The following is a 16,624-nucleotide window of genomic DNA, read 5'->3' as shown; positions in this document are numbered from 1 at the left end:
AAGAACAGCAGCCCAATGAAGAAGGGAACCAGGACCCTTTGGACCCACACCCATTTTTTCACTTTAAAATGGGATTTGCTTGTTCTCTTGCCACAGCCAAACCGGAAAAACCACTGACTTTTTTTTCCTTACTTGATTGTGCTCCACACTATAGAGGCCATTGCCTATTTAACAAGGCTATTGTTTGAAGCCTGTGAAAATGAAATGGGCCTCTAAACTGTTCAATCAGGTTTAAGCAAAATTGTCTCTCCTTATTCTAGTGAGGGCATTCACCTTTGTTCATAAAAATGTTAAGGATATTGAGAGTGATCAGGGACCTTAGTGTGGCCTATCCTAAGAACCACTGGATTCCATTTGGCCTCCTACCCAATTATGGGGTAGGGGTCTACAATCATGGTGTTTACAGTTAACTGTACTGTATTATACATTTAACTAACACATTATACTTCTTCAAAAACTTTGATTCAAAAATATTTTATTACTACCATTGTCTTTTAACATCTGGCATTTCTTCACATCACTGTTGTAATATATAATTCAAAGTACATATTATTCATAATTCAAGGCTCTGATATGAGGGAGAGTTCATTTATTCATAAACAAAAACAGACTACACTGTTAATAAGCATTGTGCTAGTATTGCTTTTTACTTCCTGAGTATACTGGCACAACTTTCATGATTATATGGCTAGAACTTGTCAGAAATTGGTCTCATAATTGGGAAATAATTTCCTCATATTCTGAAACATATTCTGGAGAGTGAAAAAAGAAGAGTTACTAAAATAAAATTTAGTGATCACAAAGGAACTCTCATTCACTGCTGATGGGAATGTAAACTGGTACAGCCACTATGGAAAACAGTATGGGAGTTCCCCAAATTTGAAAACATATATCTGCAAAGACAGATGCACCCCTATGTTCATTGCAGCATTGCTCATGGAAGACAGGGAAACAACTGAAGTGCCCTTCAGTAGATGATTGGACAAAGAAGATTTGTTACATATATGCAATGGCATACTACTCAGCCACAAGGAAAGATGAAATACTGCCATTTACGACAACATGGATGGACCCTGAAAATATCATGCTAAGAGAAATAAGCCAGAAAAAATTAAAAACCATATTACTTCACTCATATGTGGGATATAAAACTGAAAGCAACAAGTGAACAAACAAGAAAAACAAACAAAAACTCACAGTCACAGACAACACTATGGTGGTTACCAGAGGGAAGGGGAGTGGAGGGTGGTAAAGGGTAAAGGGGATCAAATATATGGTGACAGAAGGAGATTTGATTTTGGGTGGTAAACACACAATGCATCAACAAAAGGCTGAGAATTTTTTCTTCAAAGGGTAATTGTTGTTCAACATAAAAATATGCAATTCCATTGTAATTCAGGAAACTTTTTAAAATTTTGTTTAAGGATTTTGCTACTATAGTTTGTATCTTAGAGCAGTGGTTGGCAAACTGCGGCTCGCAAGCCACATGCGGCTCTTTGGCCCCTTGAGTGTGGCTCTCCCACAAAATACTGACTTCTGCGCATGGGCCACGAAGTTTCAATCACACTGTACATGCGCGCCCACACATGGTATTTTGTGGAAGAGCCACACTCAAGGGGCCAAAGAGCTGCATGTGGCTCACGAGCCGCAGTTTGCCGACCACTGTCTTAGAGCTGTAGCATTATTGAATAGGGCATGTTAAGAACTATAAGGAATATACTTATTAGACTAATCTATGTCTAAGCTAATTTAATAAATGATATTATTCAATAATTAATACTCAATCCTCCTATAATCATTGTAATTCCCAGTACCCACCTTATGTGGGTTACATTTGCAACATCAAAGTAAAATTTTTTAATTAATTTGGGGAGAAAAGTGGTTTGAAGCCATTTATTTATTCTATAGCAATTAGGGCAGTTTCATTTTTAAATTACGTAATCTTTGTAGCTACTCAGCTTTTCAAAATTCATGTTATATACACTGAAGTTTAGAAGAAGAAAAAAGAATACTGAGTATAAGAAGACACTCAAGCAAAGGGTGATGTAACCAATGTTAATCTAACTGACTTATGCTGAATATCTATTGATGAATGAAAGCACTTTGTCTACACAACAGACTCCTGCTTGTGTTATTTCTTGTCCAGGCTTCATGACATTCATGACATTAAAGGAGCTGCTGAGGCATAATTAACAGGATAACAGAGAAACTTTACCAAGAAAAAAGCAATTCACAGGCCATTAATAGTTTAAAATTGTCACCTGGCAGGCCTTCATTTCCCAATGCCTGAATTCTAGCAACAGTCTCCTGACAGGTGCCCTTTCTTGCTATGATCCTCCCACCCCCAGTCAATCTACCTTTGATTGGTACCCACTGACTACTATATAATGCTCCTTTTGGCCTCTGTGTCTTTCCGTTGTTTCCTGTTTAGAATGCTTTATTCATCTATGAAAGGTGTACCCAGCCCAAATCCTATTTTGTCTATGGAGTCCTCATGTATAACTCCAGCCCACATTAGTCTTTGTCCAAACAGTTATAGACCTCATTGTCTCCATCACTCATTTTGCTATTAAATCATGTATGATCTCATTATTTGTTTCATGAATCTGATCTCCTCAATGAGTGCAAGCTTTCTAAGGGCAGGCAGCATGGCTTATGCCTGTTTTATAGACATTTCACACATACCCAAAAAGTAGCCTAGCACAATGTTCCACCCACAACAGCTATATTACTTGTTGAACTGAAATATTAAAATTGACCATATTATGAAGAGCAGTACTAGCTTAGAGTAAGAGATAGGTTTTGATGAAAAACACACGTCTTAGGATAATGCTGGCAAATAAGTCTTGAAGCTTGAACGAATATTCATTTTTAAATGCCAATAAGCAAAGGGATAATCATGGTGGAAATTCTACTTTCCTCTTCAGAATTGCAAAACCATCCTCTCTAAATGGAAGCTAGAAACTGCTCCAAAATCCAAATTAATACATTAAAATTCAGTGATAATATGTCTACAGCTCTGCTAATGATAAAGAACCTCACAGTGCCCTAACCGGTCTGGCTCAGTGGATAGAGCATCGGCCTACGGACTGAAGGGTCGTGGGTTCGATTCCGGTCAAGGGCATGTACCTTGGTTGCGGGCACATCCCCAGGAGGGGGTGTGCAAGAGGCAGCTGATCAATGTTTCTCTTTCATCGATGTTTCTAACCCTCTATCCCTCTCCCTTCCTCTCTGTAAAAAATCAATAAAATATATATTTAAAAAAAGAACCTCACAGTGGTTGTGTACACAACAGGACAAATAACTTTCAAGACTCATGACTTGATCATATCTAATATTTCACAAATGTTACTACCACATTTAGATGTGAGCATTTCATTAGAAGTGTGAACACTCTAAGAAGCAATTTCAAGAATTACTTAACTAAAGTGGTTTATATATACACATATGGAATTAAAGGCTTTAGTTAAAATATCCCATAAGGAAAGGTGTCTTCCAATTTTTCACCTCTCTAGAAAACACATTTCTTCAGAAATATCAGGTATCAGGCTTAACTGTCAAAATTAATGTTCTCCTTTAATGTCCTCCTTCCCCCTTTAAAAGTGGGTGAACAGGGCAAAGTTTCTACCTATCAAAGACATTTCCTTATATTATTAGAAAATTTATTAGAAAGCTCAACAGAACAGAGGATGAGAATGACAACCTAAAAGGTAACCTAGAAAATCAAGTTCTTTTCAAATACAGGTATTTTAAAGAAATGATAACTGCCAGGTCAAATATTGAGATGCTACAAGTTTGAAACATTTTTTTTTAAATGGATACTTCTGACTTTATGTTTTTAATTTAGTCTATGCATAATTTTCAATAAGTTTGGAAAAATAAATAATTCAAAGCCTAAAAAAATAAATAAACCTCAAAGTTCTACTGTAATTAGGCTTTGTGCATCTCTAATACATGTTTGTGAATGATCTTCCAGAAGACAATTTGACTTTGGGTGGTGGGCACACACACAAATAATAATAATAATAATACATGTTTGTAAGGATAAATTTTAAAAGATTCTCAAAATTTCTATGAAAAAATAGTTGTTTTAGGTAGTGCCACTATTATGTACCTTTATAAAACAAGCTAAATATGGTGTTTACAGTTAACGGTACTGTATTAAACACTTAAAAATTTGTTAAGAAGGTAGATCTCATGTTATTTTTTTTACCACAGTAAGTAAATAAATAAACTTGCTAAAAGAAACATACATCTATATCAGCTATTTTTATCCCATGGCACACATAAGCTAATTACTAAAATTGTGTGGCACACCAAAAAATATATTTTTTGCTGGTCAGACAAAAAAAAATAGGTATAATTTTCCCCCCCACCATCATTTATTCCCCTCTATGCCCTTTCCTGCCTCCACCCCTGCAATCAGCACTGTTGTCCATTTCCATGAGTTCTCTCTCTTTTTTTTGGGTTCTTTTTCATTCAACCCCTCCACCAGAGCTGTCTGCCTGTTCTCTATCTATGAGTCTGTCTCTAAAAATAGGTATTTTGATTCACTCACACTGGACGGCTATTGTGTTGGCTATTGTCATTTTTGTATTTGACAATCTAAGAGAAAAGAGGTCAGTGCCCCTGACTAAGTAGTCAGGTATTGCATGGGTTTTTTTTTAAATATATTTTATTGATTTTTGTACAGAGAGGAAGGGAGAGGGATAGAGAGTTAGAAACATCGACAAAAGAGAAACATCGATCAGCTGCCTCTTGCACACTCCCTACTGGGGATGTGCCCGCAACCAAGGTACATGCCCTTGACCGGAATCAAACCTGGGGCCCTTCAGTCCGCAAGCTGATGCTCTATCCACTGAGCCAAACCAGTTAGGATGGTATTGCATGTTTTAAAACTTCTTGTAGCACATGCATCTTGTGGCACACTGGTTGAAAATTGCTGATCTATATGATTAAAGAAAAACTGATTAACTAAAAATAGCTGATACTCCAGTTATCCGTGACAATGTAATTTGCAAATCAGATTGACTTATTAATTAACACTGGTGACAAAGTACAGAAAGGTGCATACGCGCAACGGGATGCATTCTTATGACTGCATTCTGCAATGAAAAACTATAGCTGGGTCTATCATTTAATATTATCTGTTCCATAATCTTTGTTATGGAGAATAACTGTAAACAAGCTATGTAAAAGAAAGTTCATACATCTAAGTAGAGGTTATGAATACCTAAATACACAGGCCTAAAAATAAGATACATCTGATTACCTCAGGATTTATAACTATGCTCATAGACAAGTCAAGAAAAAAAATTTTAAAGGCTAATGACCAGAGTGTGGCTACATTTATCCATTTGGGGTATGCTTATGCTACTTGTTCCACAGCTCCCAAACTTACCTAGAGGTCTCATTCTGAGAACACTCTAGGAATGATTTTCAATGTGGTCTCTTGGAAGTCCTCAAGGGACCTAAATGTGAGTGCTTTTATATTATTCAATTTAATGCTATGCATCTGTTTCTGATAGGAATATATTTTTAACAAGAGTGCCATGGCCATTGGTTCTAAAGGAGGAACATCTAGGCTTGTATGATGTAAAATATGCACTCCTACTCCAGACCATGCACTCAGTTTCCTTTTTCTGCCCTGAATCCTGGATTCACCTCACTGGACTATAATGTCATTTTTCTCCCTCCTTGATTCCCACATGCCCTCTATTCCTGCCTCCATCCCTGCGTGACTGTTTCTCCACAGAGATAATGCATTCAGTGTGGAAGAGCAGATTTCTGGAAAACATCTTGCCAAACATGACAGTGGTTAGAGGAGTTTATAAAGTGAAGTATACCACAAACCAGATATCACCTTATTAGTGTCAGAGAAATAGAAGTGGTATCGTTCCCATTTGTTCTTGTGAGGGTTTTTTGAACTGACAAGAGTGTGGGGTACATAGATCCATGAACTGAACAAAAAAATTTTAACCAATGACTGCAGGGAATCTACTCCTAATATCAAAGTGCTATTCCACAAATTCAAGTACCTGGACAATGTAGGGACAAGTTTTTTGTTTGCAATGGGAAATAAGCAAAACAAGCTTTTATTTGTTTGGTTGGTTGATTTAACTATGAGGAACTTCATGAAATGCACTAAGAGCAATACTCCAACATGGAAAAAAAAAAAGGCCAGAAGACTTCATAAGATTCTTCGCTAGTGAATAAATCACCAACACCATCTTCCACTTACCATATTTTAAAAAGGATGTAAAAAAGCACCCATCATCTTTCTAAACACTTACCTCACCGTTGTTCAAAATCAGGATACAGAGTATTTGTCTTACTACAATGATGTATATACTGAGGTCCAAGTTTCACCAGCTAATAATCTATTTGCACCCCAAACCGCATATACCCAACTGTGTGGTTGTTAGGCTACATAAGGAATATTAAAGTCACAGAGAAGAAGCACACTGATATGACTAGCACATGAGGATTTCTTTGAGGCTGACACAATGGGAACTCTAGGCTGACAGCAACAAGACCAGTTTTTCATAGATTCCATTCTATGAGAATGACTCAAAGGTCCACTAATGCCTGAAGCAAAGCACAGAATCTGGGACTACCATCTTGCAGCAATCCAAGATCTCAAGATAAGATATGTTACTAGAATTGCATGCCATATGCTTACAGAAAGTACATGGAATGGCAAGGCAAGCTATATAGACTGTCAGGTCAATCTCATTATTTTCCATTACTACAAATCTGGTCAGCATCTTCTGGCAGGATATTGTATAATACAGTCAACTGTAATCTCCCAGCACTGCATGTGGCTTTGGGTCACAGTGTGGATTATCTGTAAAATGAAAGAGATAGGGGAAAGGCGAGAATCATCAACACTATCACAGACCTTATTTTAAAAGCTAATATTAGTAGGCCTGGACTCAACAGAACTTTTCATATTTGCCCATCCACTGAAGATTGCAAAGATCATAAAGCAATATGGCTGATCCTTTACATTGATAACATCCTTCCTTCATTGTTGAGCAAAGCTGCAAAACAGAACCAGCTTGATTCTTTCCTTTCTAGGCTTGAGGACATGGGACCTAGAATCTACTACCAGACAGTACTTCCAATCTTTCATAAATATCCTTTAATCCAAGATCTGAAACTACAAGTTCCTGAGATGGTCCTCCGCGAGGCTCTATTTTGCTGAAGGCTGTGCTATGATACACACATAAGGAAATATAAGAAATGCTGACTGCTTTACAAACTGATAAGCCTGAAGACTGAGAAGATATATAAACCTACACTAGGGAAAGCCTACATTCTGTCAGGTGTCTTTATTAGCAATACAAAGCTAAAATGTATCATTGATCTCCACCCATTTGAGTGGCTCAAAGTCACAACTGGGGAGGTGGGAAGGAGGCTGGAGCGATCCCGAGACCCACTAACTCAGCACAATAGCACTGTCACTGCTCTATGGTTCTGCTAATTGAAAAAAGAAGTAATATTGATAATTTCCAACACCTGAAATACATATATTAAGAAATCTGATTTCACTTGACCAACTATTTGTTTCTTGCTATTTCTCCTCCCCTCTGTCCTCCATCTTTTTTAATGGCACCGTCATCCTCTTGGTTCCTCAGGCTTATAAACTATGAATTATGCCCAAAGCCTCTCCCCCTTTCGCTTCCCCTAGCAATGGGAATTTGGCAGATTTTTTTTTCTGCAAAGCCTCTTTACTCATATGTAATCACCTAATTTCAGGTCCTCATCCAAAAGCTATCTCAGCTATCTTTATACTTCATCCAACATATCTCCTCTCCTTTCAAATTAGACACAGTTGGGAATAGGTGAAGAGAAAGGGGAGGTTCTTACACTTGTGATCAAATTTCATAGCCATTCCAACAGAGCTGTTGAACAAACTTTTTCTGAACACAAGAATAGCTAGGCACAGAGCCAAAAAAAAAAAAAAGAAAAGAAAGAAAAGGTAATGATGGAAGCCAAAAACAGGTGAGCTGCAATCTTTCCATTCCTACACAAAACCTGGCCCTTCAGTGCAAGTTCCTACATATGCTGATAACTTTTTCCACTTCTTAATTTCATAACATTCCTATATTCACAATTCTGCCCCTGGGTTGGCTTCCCCATTTTTTTCAATGACAGTTTTCCTACTGCCCTCATAAATTTAAGCCTAGCTAATCTCTACCTTGAGACTCTTCTTTCAATTCATCTTACATTCTAAAAAACTCTTCTACAAATGCTGTTCTCTTATTAATACAAAAAAACCTATAATCTGATCGAATAGCTCTTATCCAGCTTTTCCAAAATGTTCCAAAGACAAAAGGCTACTTTAATTTCCTTGAAGTTTTATGAGCTTAGCAAGGGGAGTGGTATGGAGAATGCTGACAGTGCAAGTTGCTGACTAAAGACAGCTGCTGGGAATCCCCAATTACTGTGGCAAGGGGTGTGGTGGTGACAGCAACCGGTTTGAGAGCAACCAAGTAAGACTTCAAGATCTAGTGGTATATAGACTCTTCACCAATAATTTTTGTACCTTTGCCATTTAAAACCTTGGCTCAAAAGTTATCCTCTCAAAAGCCTTCTTCCTGACCACTCCTTTATTCAAGGTCATTAGCATGGTTATGTACAATATTTTTCATGTATTAAACTAATCGATAATTATTATATATTGTGTTGTAAGCATTTGAAGTGACTTTGATATTTGTATCATATCTTGAGCAACACTGTCAGCTCTGTGAGGGTATAACTAGTTTTTCTATTTCTCTGGTGTCCAACCATGGAATTCAACATAATGTATATGCTAAGAACAGAAAAACAAAAAAAAACAAAGATAGCTTTTTTCCCAGTGACATAATTTCCACTCAGCTATTCAACACTAACATTTTTAAGGTTGAGCAAGTTTGAAAGTATGGTACATTGAGGGCTGTAGAAAATACACCCACACTTGATAAAAAAAGATGCCACTTAAGAGTTGGACTCAACATAAATTATGCTCCACCCAACCAACTATACTATTACATCATATTTCTTCCTTTGGACTCTTTTCTTTTTACTGCATAAGCTTGTGGTTCCATTTTGCTCTTAGCAACACTAACTTCAGAAGCTCAACTCTAAATAAGTTTACTGTTGGGAATCTACTCTTCCCATCTACACAACCAATGGCTTCCCACACTGTCTCCACTGTCCTGTGAGCAACTGCCCAGTTACTGTGTGGAAAGACAGCTTACACATTGAAAGTCCATTCTTGGCAGCCTCAGGCTTTTACTGTTGGTCCTCACTTATTTAGCTTAATTGATTCAGAACAGTATCAAAAAAAGACATTATTACATGAGTTCGGGAAAAAAGGCCATTTAAGAAAATTTAAATTGTAAAAGCCCTGGTGATTGTACTGCTTTAAAACAGGCAAGCACATGTGACATCTAGAGAACAGAATAATGCCCATTGAAATAAAGAACTCATACTAATCTCATTGCACAAGTTTTAGTGTTTCACACATACACATTCTCAAAAAGTAAAATGGTGTATAAATGGGAAGCACAACTGACTTCAAAATTATAATCCATTACAGTAATAACTGATAGTGTTTTACACAAATACAATTTCAAAAATGTACAGTTTTTAAAGAAAATAATGTGAATGTTAGTATGTGTTTGTGATAAACAACTCATGCATGGGCTAACAGGGCATTTTTCACTTTCTCAGTTGTAGTCTTTCTTTCTATTGGACTTAAGAGATCCCAGCAGAGATTCTTTCTTAGTTGCCACTCACTAATTAGGACTTGAACACAGCAAAAACACAATTCATAAACAAGAAAATTATGAGCTAGGTTATTACTCCCTTTGGCCATATGGGAGGAAAGGTAAAATAAGCATCAAGTTTTTCTGTTTAACTAAATATACCTGGCCCTACATGTATCTTTATTCACGGATATAAAAATAACTTGTAATTTATATTTCTGCATCCTTTCATCCCAGTCGCTGATCCTTTTTACAGCACTAATGACAACTGGGCAGGGGGAGGGAGCATGCCTGCTTTCTTATCAGAAAGATAGGACAACAGATTGCCTTCTAATGGAATCAACAGTGTTGGAAAACAACCCATACCTTCAAAAATGCTCAATTTTTCAGAAAATGTATTTTTTTAAAGAAAAAGTAGACATGACCATTTTGCTAGCATGGATAAGGAAATCTGTATAGCCTAGTAGCATCATCTGCAATAGACAGATACACCTTCCAGCTATTATGATCAGTTTTCATAAAAAAGACATCGTAGAAAAATAATAGCTTGTGTTTAAAACGATGATTTAATATCACTTTGACCTGAGCTGCCTTATCATTTTTTTTTACTAATGTGCAATAGGATTGTTACTGTTTTGGTGAAACGAAGTGCCTGCCTCACCTCCCTAACACAATGTAATTCCTACCAAGCACACTGAAAAGCAGTAATTTGACTACTGTACCAAGATAAGAAAGAGTTAACTGTCCAAAATCCTGATCAAAGTCTCTAAACATCTGCATGGCCAAGAGATTTGTAAAAAAAAAAAAAAAAAGGCATTGTATTAATTGTAATGGAAAACCACACTTATTGATGTTTAATAGTAAAGTATCTTTTATGTGCTATGGTCTATACAAAATGTAGTATTGCATTAACTTCAATGGTGGTAAGAAGATTAAAATTTCATGGAACATGACATGCAACACAGCATTAAATATATAAGACTGAACAATCCCAGTGCCTTTGCAGGACCCTTTTATATTTCTTTGTCAATAAGGTAAATTCTTTAAATACAATCCAGCATGCATAAGTGTAAGTAAAGCTTTAAAAATCTTAAAAAACATGTTATTTAGTAAGCTAATCATCAAAGCATTTTTATGGAGACAGAAGGGGGCTTTACTTATTAAAATCAATACAACTCACTGTAAGATATCATATTTGTGCTGTTTTTAACTCCTAAAATGTGCCCCTCACATTTAACAATTTCTGGAAAAATATAAAATCATACTACCTACAGGTTTCCAAGTCAGTCTTCCCCCTCAGCAAAACATCCCAAGAACCCCAGATTCTTGTTATGATCAAGGCATTGTTCAATATGACCGGTGCTAAATTAGAACGAACATGATAAAGGATAGTGACATGGAAGCAGGAAGTTTCATACTGGAAAATGGCAGTGAAGATTACCATTCCCTTCTCATGGCTCAAGTAGTATTCAGGTCCTCCCTACTCCCTAACCCAGAGGGGCTTAACACGTGGTCCTGGGAGCTGTAGCAGCAGTATCACCAGGGAACTTGTTAGAAATGTAAATTCACTGCCCCACCCCAGACCAACTGAATCAGAAACTCTGGGAATGGGGCCCAGCAATTTGTGTTTTAACAAGCACTACAGGAGATTATGATGTATGTTAGAGAACCCCTCCTCCTCAAACTTTAATGTGCCTAAGAATCACCTGGGGAGCTTGTTAAAATGCAGATTCTAACTCAGCAGGTCTGAGGTGGGGCCCGAGAGCCTCCATTTCCAACAAGTTCCCAGTTGATGTCTTCTGCAGACCACACTGCAAGTGTTTCCCAAACCGGCTGTTTAACAAAATTACCCAGCGTGCTCATAAAATATGGGTCCCCAGGCACCACCCCAGACCAAATTAATCTGAATCTCAGCAGAAAGGCTTATTCGAATAAAACCAGTATTCCAGTTCAGCTACATATTAAAATCAGCTGGGGAGCTTTTACTAGTATAATCCTGATGCCCAGGCCCCATCTAAGTTCAATTAAACCAGAATCTCTGGGGTTGGGACCCAGGTATCCACATTTTAAAGAATTACCCAGTGATGCCCTAGTCAGTGATGGCGAACCGGTGACATGCGAACTCATTTTTTTGGTTGATTTTTCTTTGTTAAATGGCATTTAAATATATAAAATAAATATCAAAAATATAAGTTTTTGTTTTACTATGGTTGCAAATATCAAAAAATGTCTATATGTGACACGGCACCAGAGTTAAGTTAGGGATTTTCAAAATGCTGACACGCCATCACTACCTGGTTTGGCTCAGTGGATAGAGCGATGGCCTGCGGACCAAAGGGTCTCAGGTTCAATTCTGGTCAAGGGCACATGCCTGGGTTGCAGGCTTGATCCGCAGTAGGGGGCATGCAGGAGGCAGGCGATCAATTATTCTCTCATCATTGATGTTTCTCTCTCTATCTCCCTTCCTCTCTGAAATCAATTTTAAAAAACCATATAAAATATATATTTAAAAAATCAAGCTTAAAAAAACAAAATTCCCCAGTGATTCGAAGTGCAGCCAAGGTTGAGAACGACTGCTCTGAAGTCTAACTGGCTCAACACCTGGCACAGTGGATCCCTTTATAGTAGCAAATGGTTTCCTATAACATGGCTAACTAGGCTCTCACATATAAATCCAAGAGCTTGACTTTTAATAGTTAAATGCACCTCAAGACATGTTTTCATCATGGCTTGAAAAAAATGTGCCTATTACAACTGTACAACTGAAATGAAGGATTTAGTAATGCACAAATGTTACCTGTCTTCCATTAAACAAGTTTCCACTGTCCTCCCAAGCTCTAGCTACTGTTGGCTCTCTGCAGTGAGGTAGGTGCTCCAAGAAACAGCAGCCATGGTAAGGAATTTGTAACCATACAGCCTGTTCATATACTGACATTCCCCCACCCCAATCCCAAAACACTGGAAATTTCTAATAACCTTTCAGAGTGGACAAATAACTGATGAATCTAGGACTTTTAAACCTATAAAAGGCAGATTTCACCAGTTACAGATTTTTCACAGAAAGGTCCTGGGAAGGGATGGAAAGGTGTGCTTTTACACATGAGAATCTCAAACTGTTGAAAGCAGGTCTTCTGGTGGACAGAGGCAGGATCTGAAACACCACTGCTCATGATATGATACTAATAACTCTGAGGAGAAAAAAAGCAGTATGTCCATTTATGTTTTATGGCCCCCAGCACAAAGTCATACTAATAAGTACACAACGCTGTTAAATACAGGGTGGGACAAAAGTAGGTGTACAGTCATGAGTACACGAAAAACAGAGTTTATTCTTGTATTACTTATTAATTATTGTAGTATTTTCCATACAAACAACTGTAAACCTACTTTTGCCCCCCGTATGTAAAACAGAAATAAATGTGTGGTAGTTACTAAGGTACTGACTGTCAAGTGATTATAGCTATTTCACTCCCATAATCAAACACTGCTTTTAAGCAATTTTCCTGAATTTTACGCAGTACATTTCAAAAGTGAGTTTAAGATAAATGAAAAGAAGATGCAATCCTCTTTCCACTTAAGTGAACTTTCATTCTCCCCTTGGTCATGTTCAATGTATTTTCTAAATTAGTTGTTCTGTAGAATACACGACACATTCATAGACAGCTAAGTGATAATAGTTATTATTCTTCCACTATCATTTCAACATATCCACAGAAATTGAAAGTGTGTCATATTTTTATGTTTATTTCAATGAAAAAGAAATCCAGTGGATGGGGTATTAGAAGAGAAACAACACCTCAGTACATGTTCAAAGTGGCCACTGTTAAATTTTCTAAAGCATTTTCCATATGAACTGGTCAAGCTCTCTTTACTTTTAAAATCTGTGTTCCAGTCATTCAGTTAACCCAAACTCACTTTAAAATGTGTGAAAATAGCACCTCCTGAAAGTGTGTTCTCATATGCTTTGGAGCAATGGAGCATGAATAGTAAAACAGCCTTTGCCAAACTCATGTAACTAAACAAGTGAATTTTTGCAGTCCCATGACTTTGCAGAGCCAACCTATGTATCATCCCAGGACTGGCTCTAATACATCATAGACATCCAAGAGAAGGCAGAAGAGTCACAAATAAGTGAGTCACGCTAATAAATATTTCATCATTTTGTTTTTACATGGCAGTCTTTTCAAAATGAATTTTACTTCTTAACCAAAAAAACAAATTGGCTAAGTAAAGGTGTGTGCCTTTAGGACTTAAGTTCCTAGAATAAAAACTATGAAATTTATAAAGATATTTATTTGACAGTGTCAGTCTGGATGCCATTTCATGCATTTCTCATGAACCAATGCCCAAAGATGAACAAAGTCTGAAAGAAAATGCACAGACCACAGAGGAATCATACAAAGTTAAATACATTTAAAATATCAAAGTCAAAGAAAACAAACAATACAAAATTACAATTTCCAGGACACTTTATTGTAATTTCCACTTTACATATTAAGTTAATATTTTTAGTCTAGGCATAAGTGTTTGTACTTATTCAGTAGCAGTATAATCCCCCTAATCTCACAAAGTGAAAAAAAAAAGAAGTTATAAAAAATATCCATTCAGGTATTTATGATATGGGGACAAGGGGCACTTAACTTAGCTAGCAAAAGGGTTGATACTTTTCAGTATAAATTTATCTGAAAATTTTCTCTATTATTTTTCTTGTTGATGTTAAGTACTCATAATAAAAACAATCTCCCTCTTTGTTGTTCTGCCCTTCCTTGGGCTTTACATTCTGTCTAGCATTTAACTCAAAAAGTCAGGTTACAATCAGTTTACACATTTAAAAAAAAACCATATGCCCCATCTCCCACACATCCAAATGGACACGGATCAGAAGCAACCTGGCTTTTAGCTGTAATAGAGCTATTTTAAACAATTTCAACCACACACTTAAACGGTAAAATAACTAAAAGTACAAAACCAAAGGAAACCATAAAAATTCCTACACACTGTTAGGATTACCTATTTCTCAAATCCTCAAGTCTAACATAGATTTCTTAAAAGTGAAATCGACACAAAAGCGAATGTACGCTCAATGTACAAACTGACAGCAGCTCTATAGGGACAGTTCTCTTTGAATGAGCTATATTACTCAGACGGTGGAATGAAAAAAAAAGTCTCACTCCTCAAATGTGAGAGAGCTGGCGGTGTGCTTCGAAACACATTTTAATGGGTTTGTTCGGATAAAAATAGGTAGTAAGAGAAAATGTGATTTTTAAAAACCTCCTCCCTCCCCAGGACACAAGGAAACCCAAATGAAAATATGGGAACCTCATAAGCTCCGGTGCTAAGTTCCATCACTAACAGAAAAGAAGTTGGATAGTTGCTATTTTTTCACCCTTCAACGGGCTAGAAACTCTCCTTGTGCGAGGCGGGAATACTGGCGGGACTTTCACGGGGGTGGGGGAGGTAATGGAAACCAAAGTGAGGAGAGGTCAACACCTTGAGTAATCCAGATCTCCAAATCCCAGGCGATGGGGAGCGGGGTGGCGAAAGAGAGAAGGGTCAAAACTCCTCGAAGTTATTGCAAAAAGAAATCGAACACCTCTGGGAGCCAATGAGCTGTCTCTTGCAGCAGCACCCTGCTCCAAGTGTGGGGTGCTTGCTTTGGAGGGCAGAAAGCGCGGGGTGCCCTGACTTAGGTCTAGTGGATCCGGGGACCGGGGTAGCGAGAGGGGACAGGAGCAGCCGCCGGCTGGGAGGCAGGCTCATGCCTCTTACTTTACCTCAACTATGAGCCCCATCCCGGGCGCAAGGGAGAGGGCGGCGGAGGACAGGTACTCACTAGGGCTCGTTGGTGAACCGGGGAGTCCGGGGCTGCTGGTATCCGTACAGGTGACAGTAGAGTACATCGAAGCAGAAGCAGCACATCTCCGCTGACACCACCATCTTCCGGGAGCTGGGCGATGAGGACGAGGCGGCGGACGACGAGGAGGGCGAGGAAGAGGTGGCGGCAGCCGGGGTGGAAAGTAGGGTCCCCACTCCGCAGCTCGGAGGTGGCGACAGGGAAATCCCCCCGCCGCCGCCTCCGCAGCCCTGGGGGGGAGAGAGGGTACAGCCGCTGCCGCTACCTCCCCCAGTGAGACCTCCCAGCCCGTTGAGCCGCGTACCGGCGCCTCCTAGTCCCAGCTCCCCAGCTCGACACTGGCTCTCTCCGCTGCAGTGGAAGGAGGAGGCGCCACCACCGCCACCCGAGCCAGAGGGGGGCGAACTGGACAGTTTCTGCTTCTTCACCCCGCAGCAACCCGCCGCCATCTTGGAACAGTCTCCCCCACGCAGCGCTTCCGACCCATAAGTGAGGCGAGCTGGCGGCGGGGGCGAGCACGCTGCGGCCTGGCCGCCGGGGGCGCGCCTGGAGTTCGCGAGAGGCGCGCGCCGCTCGGCCGGGCGGCCCGGCCACGCGGCGGCCCCGTGCGCACCTCAGCCTCCGCCTGGGCGCGCGCCCCGCGCTTTCGCGACTGCCCTTCGCGCCTGTCCCGCCTGCCTCGCGCCTCATCCGAGCCGCAGCCTCGAGTCAGTGGCTCACGGAGGATAAAAGACGGGAAGCCCTGTGGAAGGGGAGAAGGAAACGACCAGGAGAAAATGGAGAGTGGAAGCGAAGGGAGGAGGTGGGCACTACCTAGGAAGGAGGGAAGGGAAACTAGTTGGGGGGCGGGGGGCAGCGGGGGAGAAGAAAGTCCGAAGTAAGTATCCAAGTCCCAAAGCACAGCTCGATGACCGGAGCTGCACATGGTGTTAGTGATACTTGAGCCGAGTTACTTGGAACCTGAGCCATCGGCCTCAAATACACTGGTTGCTGAACTACTGGAGTGTGAGCAAGC

General features: G+C 39.4%; 1 protein-coding gene across 5 annotated transcripts in view; it reads right to left on the bottom strand.

Annotated features, from left to right (window-relative positions):
* The window catches only part of AMMECR1 (AMMECR nuclear protein 1), a 181,195-nt gene extending 165,087 nt beyond the window's left edge, over positions 1–16,108 (bottom strand). For all 5 annotated transcript variants that reach the window (XM_036305170.1, XM_036305166.1, XM_036305167.1 and 2 more), the window contains exon 1: positions 15,589–16,108. In XM_036305170.1, coding sequence (XP_036161063.1) covers positions 15,589–16,058 — 470 coding nt within the window. In that variant the 5' untranslated portion in view covers positions 16,059–16,108. The remainder of the gene's footprint in view (positions 1–15,588) is intronic.
* Positions 16,109–16,624: the final 516 nt, after the last annotated feature.

Source organism: Myotis myotis, unplaced genomic scaffold (genome assembly GCF_014108235.1).
Source record: "Myotis myotis isolate mMyoMyo1 unplaced genomic scaffold, mMyoMyo1.p scaffold_m19_p_4, whole genome shotgun sequence".
Taxonomy (NCBI): Eukaryota; Metazoa; Chordata; class Mammalia; order Chiroptera; family Vespertilionidae; genus Myotis; species Myotis myotis.
Note: the sequence above shows the minus strand (reverse complement) of the source record. Positions and strands in the feature narration are given on the sequence as shown.